Source organism: Hyperolius riggenbachi, chromosome 3 (genome assembly GCF_040937935.1).
Source record: "Hyperolius riggenbachi isolate aHypRig1 chromosome 3, aHypRig1.pri, whole genome shotgun sequence".
Classification (NCBI taxonomy): domain Eukaryota; kingdom Metazoa; phylum Chordata; class Amphibia; order Anura; family Hyperoliidae; genus Hyperolius; species Hyperolius riggenbachi.
In genome coordinates, this window is record NC_090648.1 from 64,852,220 (window position 1) to 64,871,870 (window position 19,651).

Sequence of the window (19,651 nt, forward strand, 5' to 3'; positions counted from 1 at the left end):
ATTTGATTGCTCCTGCGATTTTTACTTTTTATTATATTCATCAAAAAAGACATGAATTTTGGCAAAAAAATGATTTTTTTAACTTTCTGTGCTGACAATTTTCAAATAAAGTAAAATTTCTGTATACATGCAGCGCGAAAAATGTGGACAAACATGTTTTTAATAAAAAAAAAACCATTCAGTGTATATTTATTGGTTTGGGTAAAAGTTATAGCGTTTACAAACTATGGTGCAAAAAGTGAATTTTGCCATTTTCAAGCATCTATGACTTTTCTGACCCCCTGTCATGTTTCATGAGGGGCTAGAATTCCAGGATAGTATAAATACCCCCCAAATGACCCCATTTTGGAAAGAAGACATCCCAAAGTATTCACTGAGAGGCATAGTGAGTTCATAGAAGATATTATTTTTTGTCACAAGTAAGGGGAAAATGACACTTTGTGACAAAAAAAAAGAAAAAAAAAAAGAATCCATTTCTTCTAACTTGCGACAAAAAAAAATGAAATCTGCCACGGACTCACCATGCCCCTCTCTGAATACCTTGAAGTGTCTACTTTCCAAAATGGGGTCATTTGTGGGGTGTGTTTACTGTCCTCGCATTTTGGGGGGTGCTAATTTGTAAGCACCCCTGTAGAGCCTAAAGGTGCTCATTGGACTTTGGGCCCCTTAGCGCAGTTAGGCTGCAAAAAAGTGCCACACATGTGGTATTGCCGTACTCAAGAGAAGTAGTAGAATGTGTTTTGGGGTGTATTTTTACACATACCCATGCTGGGTGGGAGAAATATCTCTGTAAATGACAATTTTTTCATTTTTTTTACACACAATTGTCCATTTACAGAGTTATTTCTCCCACCCAGCATGGGTATGTGTAAAAATACACCCCAAAACACATTCTACTACTTCTCTTGAGTACGGCAATACCACATGTGTGGCACTTTTTTGCACCCTAACTGCGCTAAAGGGCCCAAAGTCCAATGAGTACCTTTAGGATTTCACAAGTCATTTTGCGGAATTTGATTTCCAGACTACTCCTCACGGTTTAGGGCCCCTAAAATGCCAGGGCAGTATAGGAACCCCACAAATGACCCCATTTTAGAAAGAAGACACCCCAAGGTATTCCGTTAGGAGTATGGTGAGTTCATAGAAGATTTTATTTTTTGTCAAAAGTTAGCGGAAAATTGATTTTTATTGTTTTTTTCACAAAGTGTCATTTTCCAGTAACTTGTGACAAAAAATAAAATCTTCTATGAACTCACCATACTCCTAACGGAATACCTTGAGGTGTCTTCTTTCTAAAATAGGGTCATTTGTGGGGTTCCTATACTGCCCTGGCATTTTAGGGGCCCTAAACCGTGAGGAGTAGTCTGGAAATCAAATTCCGCAAAATGACCTGTGAAATCCTAAAGGTACTCATTGGACTTTGGGCCCTTTAGCGCAGTTAGGGTGCAAAAAAGTGCCACACATGTGGTATCGCCGTACTCGGGAGAAGTAGTACAATGTGTTTTGGGGTGTATTTTTACACATACCCATGCTGGGTGGGAGAAATAACTCTGTAAATGGACAATTGTGTGTAAAAAAATCAAAAGATTGTCATTTACAGAGGTATTTCTCCCACCCAGCATGGGTATGTGTAAAAATACACCCCAAAACACATTGTACTACTTCTCCCGAGTATGGCAATACCACATGTGTGGCACTTTTTTGCACCCTAACTGCGCTAAAGGGCCCAAAGTCCAATGAGTACCTTTAGGATTTCACAGGTCATTTTGAGAAATTTCGTTTCAAGACTACTCCTCACGGTTTAGGGCCCCTAAAATGCCAGTTCAGTATAGGAACCCCACAAATGACCCCATTTTAGAAAGAAGACACCCCAAGGTATTCCGTTAGGAGTATGGTGAGTTCATAGAAGATTTTATTTTTTGTCAAAAGTTAGTGGAAAATGACACTTTGTGAAAAAAACAATAAAAATCAATTTTCCGCTAACTTTTGACAAAAAATAAAATCTTCTATGAACTCACCATACTCCTAACGGAATACCTTTGGGTGTCTTCTTTCTAGAATGGGGTCATTTGTGGGGTTACTATACTGCCCTGGCATTTTAGGGGCCCTAAACCGTGAGGAGTAGTCTTGAAACCAAATGTCGCAAAATGACCTGTGAAATCCTAAAGGTACTCATTGGACTTTGGGCCCCTTAGCGTACTTAGGGTGTAAAAAAGTGCCACACATGTGGTACCGCCGTACTCAGGAGAAGTAGTATCATGTGTTTTGGGGTGTATTTTTACACATACCCATGCTAAGTGGGAGAAATATCTCTGTAAATGACAATTGTTTGATTTGTTTTACACACAATTGACCATTTACATAGAAATTTCTCCCACCCAGCATGGGTATGTGTAAAAATACACCCCAAAACACATTATACTACTTTTCCTGAGTACGGCGGTACCACATGTGTGACACTTTTTTGCAGCCTAGGTGCGCTAAGGGGCCCAACGTCCTATTCACGGGTCATTTTGAGGCATTTGTTTTCTAGACTACTCCTCGCGGTTTAGGGCCCCTAAAATGCCAGGGCAGTATAGGAACCCCACAAGTGACCCCATTTTAGAAAGAAGACACCCCAAGGTATTCCGTTAGGTGTATGGCGAGTTCATAGAAGATTTTATTTTTTGTCACAAGTTAGTGAAAAATGACACTTTGTGAAAAAAACCCAATAAAAATCAATTTCCGCTAACTTTTGACAAAAAATAAAATCTTCTATGAACTCGTCATACACCTAACAGAATACCTTGGGGTGTCTTTTTTTCTAAAATGGGGTCACTTGTGGGGTTCCTATACCGCCCTGGCATTTTACGGGCCCAAAACCGTGAGTAGCCTGGAAACCAAATGTCTCAAAATGACTGTTCAGGGGTATAAGCATCTGCAAATTTTGATGACAGGTGGTCTATGAGGGGGCGAATTTTGTGGAACCGGTCATAAGCAGGGTGGCCTTTTAGATGACAGGTTGTATTGGGCCTGATCTGATGGATAGGAGTGCTAGGGGGGTGACAGGAGGTGATTGATGGGTGTCTCAGGGGGTGGTTAGAGGGGAAAATAGATGCAATCAATGCACTGGGGAGGTGATCGGAAGGGGGTCTGAGGGGGATCTGAGGGTTTGGCCGAGTGATCAGGAGCCCACACGGGGCAAATTAGGGCCTGATCTGATGGGTAGGTGTGCTAGGGGGTGACAGGAGGTGATTGATGGGTGTCTCAAGGTGTGATTAGAGGGGGGAATAGATGCAAGCAATGCACTGGCGAGGTGATCAGGGCTGGGGTCTGAGGGCATTCTGAGGGTGTGGGCGGGTGATTGAGTGCCCTAGGGGCAGATAGGGGTCTAATCTGATAGGTAGCAGTGACAGGGGGTGATTGATGGGTAATTAGTGGGTGTTTAGGGTAGAGAACAGATGTGAACACTGCACTTGGGAGGTGATCGGACGTCGGATCTGCGGGCGATCTATTGGTGTGGGTGGGTGATCAGATTGCCCGCAAGGGGCAGGTTAGGGGCTGATTGAGGGGTGGCAGTGACAGCGGGTGATTGATGGGTGGCAGTGACAGCGGGTGATTGATGGGTGGCAGTGACAGGGGGTGATTGATGGGTGATTGATAGGTGATTGACAGGTGATCAGTGGGTTATTACAGGGAAGGACAGATGTAAATAATGCCCTGGCGAATTGATAAGGGGGGTCTGAGGGCAATCTGAGCGTGTAGGCGGGTGATTGGGTGCCCGCAAGGGGCAGATTAGGGTCTGATCTGATGGGTAACAGTGACAGGTGGTGATAGGGGGTGATTGATGGGTAATTAGTGGGTGTTTAGAGGAGAGAATAGATGGAAACACTGCGCTTGGGTGGTGATCTGATGTCGGATCTGCGGGCGATCTATTGGTGTGGGTGGGTGATCAGTTTGCCCGTAAGGGGCAGGTTAGGGGCTGATTGATGGGTGGCAGTGACAGGGGTGATTGATGGGTGGCAGTGACAGGGGGTGATTGATGGGTGATTGACAGGTGATCAGTGGGTTATTACAGGGAAGGACAGATGTAAATAATGCCCTGGCGAATTGATAAGGGGGGGTCTGAGGGCAATCTGAGCGTGTAGGCGGGTGATTGGGTGCCCGCAAGGGGCAGATTAGGGTCTGATCTGATGGGTAACAGTGACAGGTGGTGATAGGGGGTGATTGATGGGTAATTAGTGGGTGTTTAGAGGAGAGAATAGATGGAAACACTGCGCTTGGGTGGTGATCTGATGTCGGATCTGCGGGCGATCTATTGGTGTGGGTGGGTGATCAGTTTGCCCGCAAGGGCGGGTTAGGGGCTGATTGTTGGGTGGCAGTGACAGGGGGTGATTGATGGGTGATAGGTGATTGGCAGGTGATTGACAGGTGATCAGTGGGTTATTACAGGGAAGGACAGATGTAATTAATGCACTGGTAAATTGATAAGGGGGGGGGGGGGGTCTGAGGGCAATCTGAGCGTGTGGGCGGGTGATTGGGTGCCCGCAAGGGGCAGCTTAGGGTCTGATCTGATAGGTAACAGTGACAGGTGGTGATAGGGGGTGATTGATGGGTGATTGATGGGTAATTAGTGGGTGTTTAGAGAAGATAACAGATGTAAACAATACATTTGGGAGGTAATCTGACGGCGGGTTTGCGGGCGATCTAATGGTGTGGGTGGGTGATCAGATTGCCCGCAAGGGGCAGGTTAGGGGCTGATTGATGGGTGGCAGTGACAGGGGGTGACAGGGGGTGATTGATGGGTGATAGGTGATTGGCAGGTGATTGACAGGTGATCAGTGGGTTATTACAGGGAAGAACAGATGTAATTAATGCACTGGCGAATTGATAAGGGGGGGTCAGAGGGCAATCTGAGCGTGTTGGCGGGTGATTGGGTGCCCGCAAGGGGCAGATTAGGGTCTGATCTGATAGGTAAAAGTGACAGGTGGTGATAGGGGGTGATTGATGGGTGATTGATGGGTAATTAGTGGGTGTTTAGAGGAGAGAATAGATGTAAACAATGGATTTGGGAGGTGATCTGATGTCGGATCTGCGGGCGATCTATTGGTGTGGGTGGGTGATCAGATTGCCCGCAAGGGGCAGGTTAGGGGCTGATTGTTGGGTGGCAGTGACAGGGGGTGATTGATGGGTGATTGATGGGTGATTGATGGGTGATTGACGGGTGATTGACAGGTTATCAGGGAAGATAGATGCATACAGTACACAGGGGGGGGGGGGGGGGGTCTGGGGAGAATCTGAGGGGTGGGGGGGTGATCAGGAGGGGGCAGGGGGGGGGGGGGGGGAAATAGCGTTGACAGATAGTGACAGGGAGTGATTGATGGGTTATTAGGGGGGTGATTGGGTGCAAACAGGGGTCTGGGGGGTGGGCAGGGGGGGGTCTGAGGGGTGCTGTGGGCGATCAGTGGGCGGGGGGGGGGGGCAGATCAGTGTGTTTGGGTGCAGACTAGGGTGGCTGCAGCCTGCCCTGGTGGTCCCTCGGACACTGGGATCACCAGGGCAGGAGGCAGCCTGTATAATACACTTTGTATACATTACAAAGTGTATTATACACTTTGTAGCGGCGATCGCGGGGTTAACATCCCGCCGGCGCTTCCGTATGGCCGGCGGGATGTTACGGCGGGTGGGCGGAGCCAGTTGCCGGGGGAAGCGCGCGTCATCAATGACGCGATCGCTCCCCCGGCATGCCTAAAGGACGCGCCGCCTGAAGGCGTATTGCGGTCCTTTAGGCGTCCACTTTGCCGCCGCCCATGGGCTGTGGGCGGTCGGCAAGTGGTTAAGCTACACCAGTTGCCTGGCAGCCCTGCTGATCCTCTGCCCGTAATACTTTTAGCCACAGACCCTGAACAAGCATGCATCAGATCCGGTGTTTCTAACATCACTGCCCGATCTGACAAGATTAGCTGCATGCTTGTTTCTGGTATAATTCAGACACTACTGCAGCCCTATAGACCATCAGGGCTACCAGATAACTGGTATTGCTTAAAAATAAGTAAATATGGCAGCCTCCATATACCTCTCACTTCAGTTGTCCTTTAATTTTACAGAATGATTTCACACTATTTCTATGACATTAGGAGACAATTTGCGAGTTCAGTCACGGAATAGGAGAGATGCACCATGGGAGATCTTTCTTGCTCAAATAAAGCTGAACAATTGCTAATTCCTTCTGTTTTAAGAAGATGTATATTTAGCAAGGATTTTTCCTCATTACTTTCTGCTGTGGCAAAGTCATGAGGGGTCCTTTGTAAAATGGCAACTAAAGGGTTCGTGTTAGAAGTAAGGATCTTTTGCCCCGATGGCCGGTCTGTCTGATCCAGCGTCTTGTTATGCTCGTATGATCTCATTATTGTTCAGCATACTGCTGGGAACATGATGACTAATCTGACTGGTAATACAGTCAGCAATGCGAGCATCATTAAGGCTGGTTTCACACCAGGACGTTGCGTTTTAGGGGACGTTATGGTCGCACAACGTGCCCCTAACGCAACGCCTAGTGCTCCCTGCTTTGGACGTCAGAGTGAGCTGCGTTGTGCAGCTCACTCTGGCGTCCGTGATGCCGTGATGCGCACTCTTGGACGCATGCGGCATCACGTGGTCCCGCCGGCCAATCGGACGCTCCAGGAAGTAAACACTGCACGTCACTGAGTGCAGTGAATATTATTAGCCATGTGCCTGGCCGCTCTCCGCTCCTCCCCAACGTTACTGAGCATGTGCAAACAGTCTTACGCGGCTCTGCCGCTTACAAAATACTGCATGCAGTACGTTATATCATGGCGCAGCGTTACACTGTAACGCTATGTGGGCACTGTGAACAGCCCATTGATTTTTCATTGCTGTGCGGTGGGGTGCGTTACAGGCTGCTCTAACGTGCGCCTGTAACGTCCCACTGTGAAACCAGCCTTATCCCTGTCTAAGGCCCAAGTAAATGGCTGCATTTCTGTCAGCTCTTTACCAGGACTGGGGAAACTTTTTTGGCTGCATGCCCCATTCTTCTTCTTCAAGTGGCCCACATATCTCCCCGCCTCCTTCAGGCCGGCTTCACGCTGCAGTTTGGGGGGCCGCACTGCCAAAAACAGGCCCTCAGGGATCACTGCATTAGTAACTGGTAATCCACGTCTGGCATGCAGCCAAGTGACGCTCGCTTCCCGTTGGGCAATCGATGACGTGCGCAGAAGCGTATCTCTAAAATATGCTTCCGCACCTGTTGAAAACTCTGTCTGTTTTTTTAAAAGATAGGCACGTTGCCATAGACTTACATGATTTCCGGTCCGACGCAGGTCACCGGAGGAGCCGCACGGGAACGCAAGTTTGTAAGCATGTGTATTGAAGAAATTCTGAGCGCCCCCTCCCTCACCTCGGGGTTCTCCTCTCTGCGCTCCCCTCCAGCTGAATGAGTGTCCGGGCAGCAGCGGGCAGCGGCAGGGAACGGCTGATACATACCTTCCGTCTTCCGTGTGCTCCAGCATGCGTTCCTCACTCTAGTGTCTGACGCGACTTCCTGTTTTATACAGGAAGTCGCATCAGAGACTAGAGTGAGGAACGCACGCTGGAGCGCACGGAAGACGGAAGGTATGTATCAGCCGTTCCCTGCCGCTGCCCGCTGCTGCCCGGACACTCATTCAGCTGGAGGGGAGCGCAGAGAGGAGAGCCCCGAGGTGAGGGAGGAGGGGGACCATCCCCCCTCCCCGCCGACTGTGGGCATGTCTTTCCCCTCATGCTACGACCCCTCCAGCCCCCCAAAATGGCCCCGAGCGGGCCCCGCGGGAGGGGGGTCTCATCCCCTATTGTTGCACCAGCGAGTGTAAACTCCCCAATAGACTTTCAGTAGGCTGCAGTGGGGTGCAGTAAATTTACTGCACTTGGTCTACAATTCAGTTGCAGCCTATGAGCGCTGTCATTTGTTTGAAATGTACCGCACTGCCTCAATGTGAAAGGGCCCTCAGAGTTCTGAGCATGCGTAACTATGGGTTTAACTCAGCTTCCAGCGGTGATCACCATGGCAATGGTGGAGTCATGTGACACGCTGGTACGTACTGACGGGGCTCACATGATGCTGTCATTGGTAATCATGCTCTAAAGTTTTTGAGAAAAGAAGGACCATTAAAGTTCTCACCTGCACGCTCTCAGTGGTGGACAGCAGCTCCCGCGGGTGATACACCGCATACACCGCCAGGTTCACAAAGGCGAGGCCCATGACTATGTGATTATAGAATGGGAACAGCTTACTCTGTACCAGGCCAAATGTGTGCCTATTCACCCCTCTGATCAACACAAACCCTGCAGGAGAAACACTGAGAGTTAGAACGTACAGCCCACTGAGAAATGAGGAGAAAGAGAACAAGTAGAGTAGGTTCACACTTGTTTTAAAAACGTATCCGTGGCTCCGTTTTTTGGCCCGGATCAAAAACGGAGCCACGCATACCAATGTCAAAAATAGCAGCATTCTACACTCAGTTTCAAAACGGATCCGTCTGTGTTCCGGGGGATCCGTGTCCGGATTTGCAAGATTTTCACAGACCCCGGAAACACAGAGGGGTAGTGAACATCAATAGAGAAACGGATCCCGCTCTACACAGGCAGCTTTGGACACAGAAACTGATCCTTTTTTGTGTCCCAGCCAGTGGTCCCAGTTGCTATAATGTAATGTATGCAGCGAGCAGGGAAGCTTACCTTCCTTACTTCCTTTGCTTGCTTCGTCACTTCCTGCAATGCCGCCCTCCGAAGTATAGAGAGCGGCATTGCAGTAAGTCAAGCGGTGGAACGCAAGGAAAGAAGGTAAGCTTCCCCGCTCGCTGTCTACATACATTATAACAATTTTTGCGCAAGTAACTGGAGGGGGAGCAGGGACGGGGGACCCAGGTGAGGGAGGGGGGGCGACCCCCTTCCCGTCGCCACCACCATTCCTGGCTGTTACCCCTTCCAGCATGGCGGGCCCCCTCCCCACCCCCACGGCTGGGCATACGTTTCCACGGACTGGAAACGCATGCGGCAAAAATGCATTTTTAGGAAAAACGGGGAGAAATTGTTTTTTACAAAAACGGATCTGTTTGTAACGGATCCAATCTGCAAGCGGACCAGTGTGGACCTAGCCTTACAGTACAGCACCCCTGAACTGTGCCAAAAAATGTGACTTTTACTTCCCTGAGGCCGGTTTCACACTGTAAACTGGCGGCATTGATGCGGTGTGTGTCGCTTCCACAACGTTTGAAACATGCCTTTGCGCACTTGTAATGATAAAGACAAACGAAATACAGAGAGCCCAATATAGTGTAGTATGCAAAACAAAGGGTTGGAAATGAAAAGTATATAATGTATATACTCACAAACGTGGGTTACCTCCTAGGTAACCACTGTATAGGCAGGTGAGGAGATTAGACCTGTCCTCACTCAGGATTAAAAGTCGCTCTCTGTAGATAAGGAAATAAGGGGCAACACCCCTCCACCAGAGGTGGATATTGATAATGTAACAGTGAACAGAGGCGCCAGCAGGATAAAATGTTCTAAAAGTCTTAAAATCCCTCAGGAGGTGGTGGTGGACTCACCTCCACGAAGCAGACAAGATACCGTCAGTTTTATGACAACAGGTTTATTAATATACTCCAAAACAAACAGTGCAACGCGTTTCACGGGTATGTTCCCCCTTCCTCAGGCAATAAACAGATAGGAGTACACAGTATAGTCTCAAGGTCACGAATTGCGCACTTGTGGTCACTTCCTGCTTCGGGGTATGCAGAAGTGCACGGAAGCGTATTGTAAAGATGTGCACACGCGCCGTGGCAGCGCGTCAGTAATTTGTTAAAAATCCCAGCGTTGCCATAGACTAACATGACTTCCAGGCCAACGCAGCTTGCCATAAAAGACACACGGTTGCATAGTTCTGGAGCTGCGTCAGTGATGTGGGAAAAAAGTCACTTCCATTGCATCGCGCCGTAATGTGGAAGTATGAAAGTCTCCATAGACTTTCAATGCCGTAAAAATACCGCCCCACCGCAATGTGAAAGAGCCCTGAGGCTTCTTAACTCTATTGTGCTGCTGTCCCCCAAAGAAATATTTCCAATTCTTAAGGCTGGTTCAGATGGATACCTGTGTGTTAAAAGCCGCAATTTCATTGCAAGTCGAAAGCGTCATTTAAAGGGGTCTACCGCCATTCCATTCATCTAAATGTGAGCGTTTTTTGCATGCATTTGCATGCTTTCAAAAAAATCTGTGGATGATCCTGTCATCTCATCTCCGCTTGGACCCTACACATAGCTTCTACAAGTCATTTCTGCAGCGTCACCGCGTCCCCCTGCGGGAATGAAAAACGCAGATCACCGCAGAAAGCCGGCAAAAACCATCAAATGCTTTTCTGCACACTTGCCGAAAACCATTTGACCGAGATGCCGCAGGACGCCCAGCAGTCGCCCGTGCGAACCAACCCTTGGTCACAAGCTACTGAGCATGCACAAACCCCATTTGCGCACCTCCACAATCACCGTCCAGTCTTCAGAGCGTTCTTCTCAAAAGAATTGGACTGCACAAAGGAAGAACACTCCTGGGCATGGGAGCGTGATCAAGGAGGCGTGTATACGGGACTGCACATGCACAGTACCCTGCAAACTGAGTATTGTCGGAGATCTGTCTGAGGGGGAGAGCGGGAGAATGGAGTGGACAGAGAAGAAAGTGAAGGACATGAAAGACTACAGGAGGGCTTGAAGAAGCCCTAGGACCCTAGGTAAAAAAAGTCAAATTTTTGGCACAGTTCAGGTGTGCTTTAAAGAGAACCCGAGGTGGGGTTCTGACAATGCAATCCACATACAGAGACTGGGTCTGCCTATACTGCCCAGCCTCTGTTGCTATTTCAATCCCCCCTAAGCCCTCCCCCCGTGCTTTGCTATCCCCCATAAATCACAGCCGTGCTGTCGACACACAGCGTGTTTATCTCTGTACTGTCAGTCTGCCGCTCCCCCCACCTCCTGCATAGCTCCGGTCCCCGCCCACATCCCTTCCCTCCCCGCTGATTGGAGGGAAGGGACGCGGGCGGGACCAGAGCTATGCAGGACGCGGGGGGAGCACGCAGATTGACAGTGCAGATGTAAACACAGCCCGCACAGCGCGGCTGTGATTTATGGGGGATTGAAGAGCGCGGGGGGAACTTAGGGGGGATTGAAATAGCAACAGAGGCTGGACAGTATAGGCAGACCCAGTCTCTGTATGTGGATTGCATTGTCAGAACCCCACCTCGGGTTCTCTTTATCAGTGTTCCCCAACCCTGTCCTCAAGGCCCACCAACAGTGCATGTTTTGTATAAAGCTACAGAGGTAGGTAATCAGCTCAGCTGAGACACTAATTACCTCACCTGTGAATGTTTGTGGTTTCCTGCAAAACATGTACTGTTGGTGGGGCTTGAGGACAGGGTTGGGAAACTCTGCAAGGACAACTGAAGCGAGAGGGATATGGAGGCTGCCATATTTATTTCCTATTAAGTAATACTAGTTGCCTGACTATCCTGCTGATCCTCTGCTTCTAACCCCTGAACAAGCATGCAGATCAGATGATTCTGACTGAAGTCAGACTGGATTAGCTACATACTTGTTTCTGATGTTATTCAGACAATCCTGCAGCCAAATACTGTAGATCAGCAAGGCTACCAAGAAACTGGTGTTGTTTAAAAGGAAATAAATATGGCAGCCTCCATATTCTTCTCACTACAGTTGTCCTTTAAAAAACACATATTCAAGAAAGTAAAAAAGTGCAGTTACCTGCTACAAAAGTGACCCAGCACTGCATCCCCCATGATGCTGAAAGTACAAGAAGATAGAAGACTTTCACCAGACTTCCTGGCTCTCCTTCTGTCACCATCCTGCAGAGACACAAACATAGGGACAGTGATTACCCCAGCTTCCAGGAGCAGGTTAGAGGGGTCCCCAGGCTACTCGGGGCCCCACTGTAGCTAGACCCAGCCCTGTAACCTAGCTCCTGGGTGCCTTATTACCCTTGTGGCATTGTAGATGGAGAGTGAAGCTCCAGGCAGCCCCCTGCCCAGTGTCTGGATATGGTGTTATGAGATCACAGACAGCCAGGAGCTGCTGAGTCATCTCCCCAGATGGAGGACTGGCCCACAGATAAGGAGGGAGCAGTTACCAAATACACATAAAGGCTTTAACAAGCCCAGCCCATGTACTGTGACGCCCACATTACCTGGATTATTCCACACATAAGGTATGTGATTTCAAAATACAGGAATAATTACAGCAAATTATTCTCATTAGATGCTGTTCTGCACCTTATGTGTCAAAGCACCGTTATGCTGCTCCTCCAGAGGCAAGTCTGGTACACACCTTCAATATTGGCCAATCACAGACCAATTTTACCGCCTGACTGTAGAGTCAGTGTCCAATGGTTATACACCTCTAGTGTCAGTGTCCAATGGTTATACACCTCTAGTGTCAGTGTTTAATGGTTATGCACCTCTCGTGTCAGTGACAAATGGTTATACACCTCTAGTGTCAGTGTCCAATGGTTATATTCCTCTAGTGTCAGTGTTTAATGGTTATACACCTCTCGTGTCAGTGACAAATGGTTATGCACCTCTAGCTCAGTGACAAATGGTTATGCACCTCTAGCTCAGTGACAAATGGTTATGCACCTCTAGCTCAGTGACAAATGGTTATACACCTCTAGTGTCAGTGTTTAATGGTTATGCACCTCTAGTGTCAGTGTTTAATGGTTATGCACCTCTAGTGTCAGTGTTTAATGGTTATGCACCTCTAGTGTCAGTGTTTAATGGTTATGCACCTCTAGTGTTAGTGTTTAATGGGTATGCACCTCTAGTGTTAGTGTTTAATGGTTATATGCCTCTAGTGTCAGTGTCCAATGGTTATAAACCTCTAGTGTCAGTGTTTAATGGTTATATGCCTCTAGTGTCAGTGTTTAATGGTTATACACCTCTCATGTCAGTGTCCAATGGTTATACACCTCTAGTGTCAGTGTCCAATGGTTATATACCTCTAGTGTCAGTGTTTAATGGTTATGCACCTCTAGTGTCAGTGTTTAATGGTTATGCACCTCTAGTGTTAGTGTTTAATGGTTATGCACCTCTAGTGTTAGTGTTTAATGGTTATATGCCTCTAGTGTCAGTGTCCAATGGTTATACACCTCTAGTGTCAGTGTTTAATGGTTATGCACCTCTAGTGTCAGTGTTTAATGGTTATATGCCTCTAGTGTCAGTGTTTAATGGTTATACACCTCTCGTGTCAGTGTCCAATGGTTATACACCTCTAGTGTCAGTGTTTAATGGTTATGCACCTCTAGTGTCAGTGTCCAATGGTTATGCACCTCTAGTGTCAGTGTCCAATAGTTATATTCGTCTAGTGTCAGTGTCCAATGGTTATGCACCTCTAGTGTCAGTGTCCAATGGTTATACACCTCTAGTGTCAGTGTCCAATGGTTATACACCTCTAGTGTCAGTGTCCAATGGTTATATTCCTCTAGTGTCAGTGTTTAATGGTTATACACCTCTCGTGTCAGTGTCCAATGGTTATACACCTCTAGTGTCAGTGTTTAATGGTTATGCACCTCTAGTGTCAGTGTCCAATGGTTATGCACCTCTAGTGTCAGTGTCCAATGGTTATATTCCTCTAGTGTCAGTGTCCAATGGTTATGCACCTCTAGTGTCAGTGTCCAATGGTTATACACCTCTAGTGTCAGTGTCCAATGGTTATACACCTCTAGTGTCAGTGTCCAATGGTTATACACCTCTAGTGTCAGTGTCCAATGGTTATATTCCTCTAGTGTCAGTGTTTAATGGTTATACACCTCTCGTGTCAGTGTCCAATGGTTATATTCCTCTAGTGTCAGTGTTTAATGGTTATACACCTCTCGTGTCAGTGATAAATGGTTATGCACCTCTAGCTCAGTGACAAATGCTTATACACCTCTAGCTCAGTGACAAATGGTTATGCACCTCTAGCTCAGTGACAAATGGTTATGCACCTCTAGCTCAGTGACAAATGGTTATATTCCTCTAGTGTCAGTATTTAATGGTTATACACCTCTAGTGTCAGTGTTTAACCACTTGAGGACCTAGGGCTTTCTACCCCTTAAGGACCGGCCACTTTTTTTCCATTCAGACCACTGCAGCTTTCACGGTTTATTGCTCGCTCATACAACCTACCACCTAAATGAATTTTGGCTCCTTTTCTTGTCACTAATAAAGCTTTCTTTTGATGCTATTTGATTGCTCCTGCGATTTTTACTTTTTATTATATTCATCAAAAAAGACATGAATTTTGGCAAAAAAATGATTTTTTTAACTTTCTGTGCTGACATTTTTCAAATAAAGTAAAATTTCTGTATACATGCAGCGCGAAAAATGTGGACAAACATGTTTTTGATAAAAAAAAACCCCATTCAGTGTATATTTATTGGTTTGGGTAAAAGTTATAGCGTTTACAAACTATGGTGCCAAAAGTGAATTTTCCCATTTTCAAGCATCTCTGACTTTTCTGACCCCCTGTCATGTTTCATGAGGGGCTAGAATTCCAGGATAGTATAAATACCCCCCAAATGACCCCATTTTGGAAAGAAGACATCCCAAAGTATTCACTGAGAGGCATAGTGAGTTCATAGAAGATATTATTTTTTGTCACAAGTAAGCGGAAAATGACACTTTGTGAGAAAAAAAAAAAAAAAAAAAGTTTCCATTTCTTCTAAATTGCGACAAAAAAAAATGAAATCTGCCACGGACTCACCATGCCCCTCTCTGAATACCTTGAAGGGTCTACTTTCCAAAATGGGATCATTTGTGGGGTGTGTTTACTGTCCTGACATTTTGGGGGGTGCTAAATTGTAAGCACCCCTGTAAAGCCTAAAGGTGCTCATTGGACTTTGGACCCCTTAGCGCAGTTAGGCTGCAAAAAAGTGCCACACATGTGGTATTGCCGTACTCAGGAGAAGTAGTATAATGTGTTTTGGGGTGTATTTTTACACATACCCATGCTGGGTGGGAGAAATATCTCTGTAAATGACAATTTGTTAATTTTTTTTACACACAATTGTCCATTTACAGAGATATTTCTCCCACTCAGCATGGGTATGTGTAAAAATACACCACAAAACACATTATACTACTTCTCCTGAGTACGGCGATACCACATGTGTGGCACTTTTTTGCACCCTAACTGCGCTAAAGGGCCCAAAGTCCAATGAGTACCTTTAGGATTTCACAGGTCATTTTGAGAAATTTCGTTTCAAGACTACTCCTCACGGTTTAGGGCCCCTAAAATGCCAGGGCAGTATAGGAACCCCACAAATGACCCCATTTTAGAAAGAAGACACCCCAAGGTATTCCGTTAGTAGTATGGCGAGTTCATAGAAGATTTTATTTTTTGTCACAAGTTAGCGGAAAATGACACTTTGTGAAAAAACACAATTAAAATCAATTTCCGCTAACTTTTGACAAAAAATAAAATCTTCTATGAACTCACCATACTCCTAACGGAATACCTTGGGGTGTCTTCTTTCTAAAATGGGGTCATTTGTGGGGTTCCTATACTGCCCTGGCATTTTAGGGGCCCTAAACCGTGAGGAGTAGTCTTGAAACGAAATTTCTCAAAATGACCTGTGAAATCCTAAAGGTACTCATTGGACTTTGGGCCCTTTAGCGCAGTTAGGGTGCAAAAAAGTGCCACACATGTGGTATCGCCATACTCGGGAGAAGTAGTACAATGTGTTTTGGGGTGTATTTTTACACATACCCATGCTGGGTGGGAGAAATACCTCTGTAAATGGACAATTGTGTGTAAAAAAATCAAAAGATTGTCATTTACAGAGGTATTTCTCCCACCCAGCATGGGTATGTGTAAAAATACACCCCAAAACACATTGTACTACTTCTCCCGAGTACGGCGATACCACATGTGTGGCACTTTTTTGCACCCTAACTGCACTAAGGGGCCCAAAGTCCAATGAGTACCTTTAGGATTTCACAGGTCATTTTTGTTTCAAGACTACTCCTCACGGTTTAGGGCCCCTAAAATGCCAGGGCAGTATAGGAACCCCACTAATGACCCCATTTTAGAAAGAAGACACCCCAAGGTATTCCGTTAGGAGTATGGTGAGTTCATAGAAGTTTTTATTTTTTTGTCACAAGTTAGCGGAAATTGATTTTAATAGTTTTTTTTCACAAAGTGTCATTTTCCGCTAACTTGTGACAAAAAATAAAATCTTCTATGAACTCACCATACTCCGTACGGAATACCTTTGGGTGTCTTCTTTCTAGAATGGGGTCATTTGTGGGGTTCCTATACTGCCCTGGCATTTTAGGGGCCCTAAACCGTGAGGAGTAGTCTTGAAACCAAATGTCGCAAAATGACCTGTGAAATCCTAAAGGTACTCATTGGACTTTGGGCCCCTTAGCGTACTTAGGGTGTAAAAAAGTGCCACACATGTGGTACCGCTGTACTCAGGAGAAGTAGTATAATGCGTTTTGGGGTGTATTTTTACACATACCCATGCTAAGTGGGAGAAATATCTCTGTAAATGACAATTGTTTGATTTTTTTACACACAATTGTCCATTTACATAGAAATTTCTCCCACCCAGCATGGGTATGTGTAAAAATACACCCCAAAACACATTATACTACTTTTCCTGAGTACGGCGGTACCACATGTGTGACACTTTTTTGCAGCCTAGGTGCGCTAAGGGGCCCAACGTCCTATTCACAGGTCATTTTGAAGCATTTGTTTTCTAGACTACTCTTCGCGGTTTAGGGCCCCTAAAATGCCAGGGCAGTATAGGAACCCCACAAGTGACCCCATTTTAGAAAGAAGACACCCCAAGGTATTCCGTTAGGTGTATGGCGAGTTCATAGAAGATTTTATTTTTTGTCACAAGTTAGTGAAAAATGACACTTTGTGAAAAAAAACCAATAAAAATTAATTTCCGCTAACTTTTGACAAAAAATTAAATCTTCTATGAACTCGTCATACACCTAACATAATACCTTGGGGTGTCTTTTTTTTCTAAAATGGGGTCACTTGTGGGGTTCCTATACCGCCCTGGCATTTTACAGGCCCAAAACCGTGAGTAGTCTGGAAACCAAATGTCTCAAAATGACTGTTCAGGGGTATAAGCATCTGCAAATTTTGATGACAGGTGGTCTATGAGGGGGCGAATTTTGTGGAACCGGTCATAAGCAGGGTGGCCTTTTAGATGACAGGTTGTATTGGGCCTGATCTGATGGATAGGAGTGCTAGGGGGGTGACAGGAGGTGATTGATGGGTGTCTCAGGGGGTGGTTAGAGGGGAAAATAGATGCAATCCATGCACTGGGGAGGTGATCGGAAGGGGGTCTGAGGGTTTGGCCGAGTGATCAGGAGCCCACACGGGGCAAATTGGGGCCTGATCTGATGGGTAGGTGTGCTAGGGGGTGACAGGAGGTGATTGATGGGTGTCTCAAGGTGTGATTAGAGGGGGGAATGGATGCAAGCAATGCACTGGCGAGGTGATCAGGGCTGGGGTCTGAGGGCATTCTGAGGGTGTGGGCGGGTGATTGAGTGCCCTAGGGGCAGATAGGGGTCTAATCTGATAGGTAGCAGTGACAGGGGGTGATTGATGGGTAATTAGTGGGTGTTTAGGGTAGAGAATAGATGGAAACACTGCGCTTGGGTGGTGATCTGATGTCGGATCTGCGGGCGATCTATTGGTGTGGGTGGGTGATCAGTTTGCCCGCAAGGGGCAGGTTAGGGGCTGATTGATGGGTGGCAGTGACAGCGGGTGATTGATGGGTGGCAGTGACAGGGGGTGATTGATGGGTGGCAGTGACAGGGGGTGATTGATGGGTGATTGATAGGTGATTGACAGGTAATCAGTGGGTTATTACAGGGGAGAACAGATGTAAATATTGCACTGGCGAATTGATAAGGGGGGGTCTGAGGGCAATCTGAGCGTGTAGGCGGTCGATTGGGTGCCCGCAAGGGGCAGATTAGGGTCTGATCTGATAGGTAACAGTGACAGGTGGTGATAGGGAGTGATTGATGGGTGATTGATGGGTAATTAGTGGGTGTTTAGAGGAGAGAATAGATGGAAACACTGCGCTTGGGTGGTGATCTGATGTCGGATCTGCGGGCGATCTATTGGTGTGGGTGGGTGATCAGATTGCCCGCAAGGGGCAGGTTAGGGGCTGATTGTTGGGTGGCAGTGACAGGGGGTGATTGATGGGTGATAGGTGATTGGCAGGTGATTGACAGGTGATCAGTGGGTTATTACAGGGAAGGACAGATGTAATTAATGCACTGGCGAATTGATAAGGGGGGGGGGGGTCTGAGGGCAATCTGAGCGTGTGGGCGGGTGATTGGGTGCCCGCAAGGGGCAGATTAGGGTCTGATCTGATAGGTAACAGTGACAGGTGGTGATAGGGGGTGATTGATGGGTAATTAGTGGGTGTTTAGAGAAGATAACAGATGTAAACGATACATTTGGGAGGTAATCTGACGGCGGGTTTGCGGGCGATCTAATGGTGTGGGTGGGTGATCAGATTGCCCGCAAGGGGCAGGTTAGGGGCTGATTGATGGGTGGCAGTGACAGGGGGTGACAGGGGGTGATTGATGGGTGATAGGTGATTGGCAGGTGATTGACAGGTGATCAGTGGGTTATTACAGGGAAGAACAGATGTAATTAATGCACTGGTGAATTGATAAGGGGGGGTCAGAGGGCAATCTGAGCGTGTGGGCGGGTGATTGGGTGCCCGCAAGGGGCAGATTAGGGTCTGATCTGATAGGTAACAGTGACAGGTGGTGATAGGGGGTGATTGATGGGTAATTAGTGGGTGTTTAGAGAAGATAAAAGATGTAAACGATACATTTGGGAGGTAATCTGACGGCGGGTTTGCGGGCGATCTAATGGTGTGGGTGGGTGATCAGATTGCCCGCAAGGGGCAGGTTAGGGGCTGATTGATGGGTGGCAGTGACAGGGGGTGATTGATGGGTGATAGGTGATTGGCAGGTAATTGACAGGTGATCAGTGGGTTATTACAGGGAAGAACAGATGTAATTAATGCACTGGTGAATTGATAAGGGGGGGTCAGAGGGCAATCTGAGCGTGTGGGCGGGTGATTGGGTGCCCGCAAGGGGCAGATTAGGGTCTGATCTGATAGGTAAAAGTGACAAGTGGTGATAGGGGGTGATTGATGGGTGATTGATGGGTAATTAGTGGGTGTTTAGAGGAGAGAATAGATGTAAACAATGGATTTGGGAGGTGATCTGATGTCGGATCTGTGGGCGATCTATTGGTGTGGGGGGGTGATCAGATTGCCCGCAAGGGGCAGGTTAGGGGCTGATTGATGGGTGGCAGTGACAGGGGGTGATTGATGGGTGATTGATGGGTGATTGACGGGTGATTGACGGGTGATTGACAGGTGATTGACAGGTGATTGACAGGTGATCAGGGGGATAGATGCATACAGTAAACAGGGGGGGGTGGTCTGGGGGGGGGGTCTGGGGAGAATCTGAGGGGTGGGGGGTGATCAGGAGGGGGCAGGGAGCAGGGGGGGGGGATAAAAAAAAATAGCGTTGACAGATAGTGACAGGGAGTGATTGATGGGTGATTAGGGGGGTGATTGGGTGCAA

At 47.2% G+C, this 19,651-nt stretch overlaps 1 protein-coding gene across 3 annotated transcripts in view; it reads right to left on the bottom strand.

Annotated features, from left to right (window-relative positions):
* The window catches only part of TMEM205 (transmembrane protein 205), a 73,535-nt gene that overhangs the window by 15,473 nt on the left and 38,411 nt on the right, over nucleotides 1-19,651 (bottom strand). For 2 of the 3 annotated variants that reach the window (XM_068274245.1, XM_068274244.1), the window contains exons 2-3: nucleotides 11,784-11,884; nucleotides 8,156-8,319 (exon numbers count right to left, since the gene is read on the bottom strand). In XM_068274245.1, coding sequence (XP_068130346.1) covers nucleotides 8,156-8,319; nucleotides 11,784-11,883 — 264 coding nt within the window. In that variant the 5' untranslated portion in view covers nucleotide 11,884. Of the gene's footprint in view, nucleotides 1-8,155; nucleotides 8,320-11,783; nucleotides 11,885-12,016; nucleotides 12,147-19,651 lie in introns of those variants that run through there. The other variant, XM_068274243.1, reaches the window with a different exon arrangement.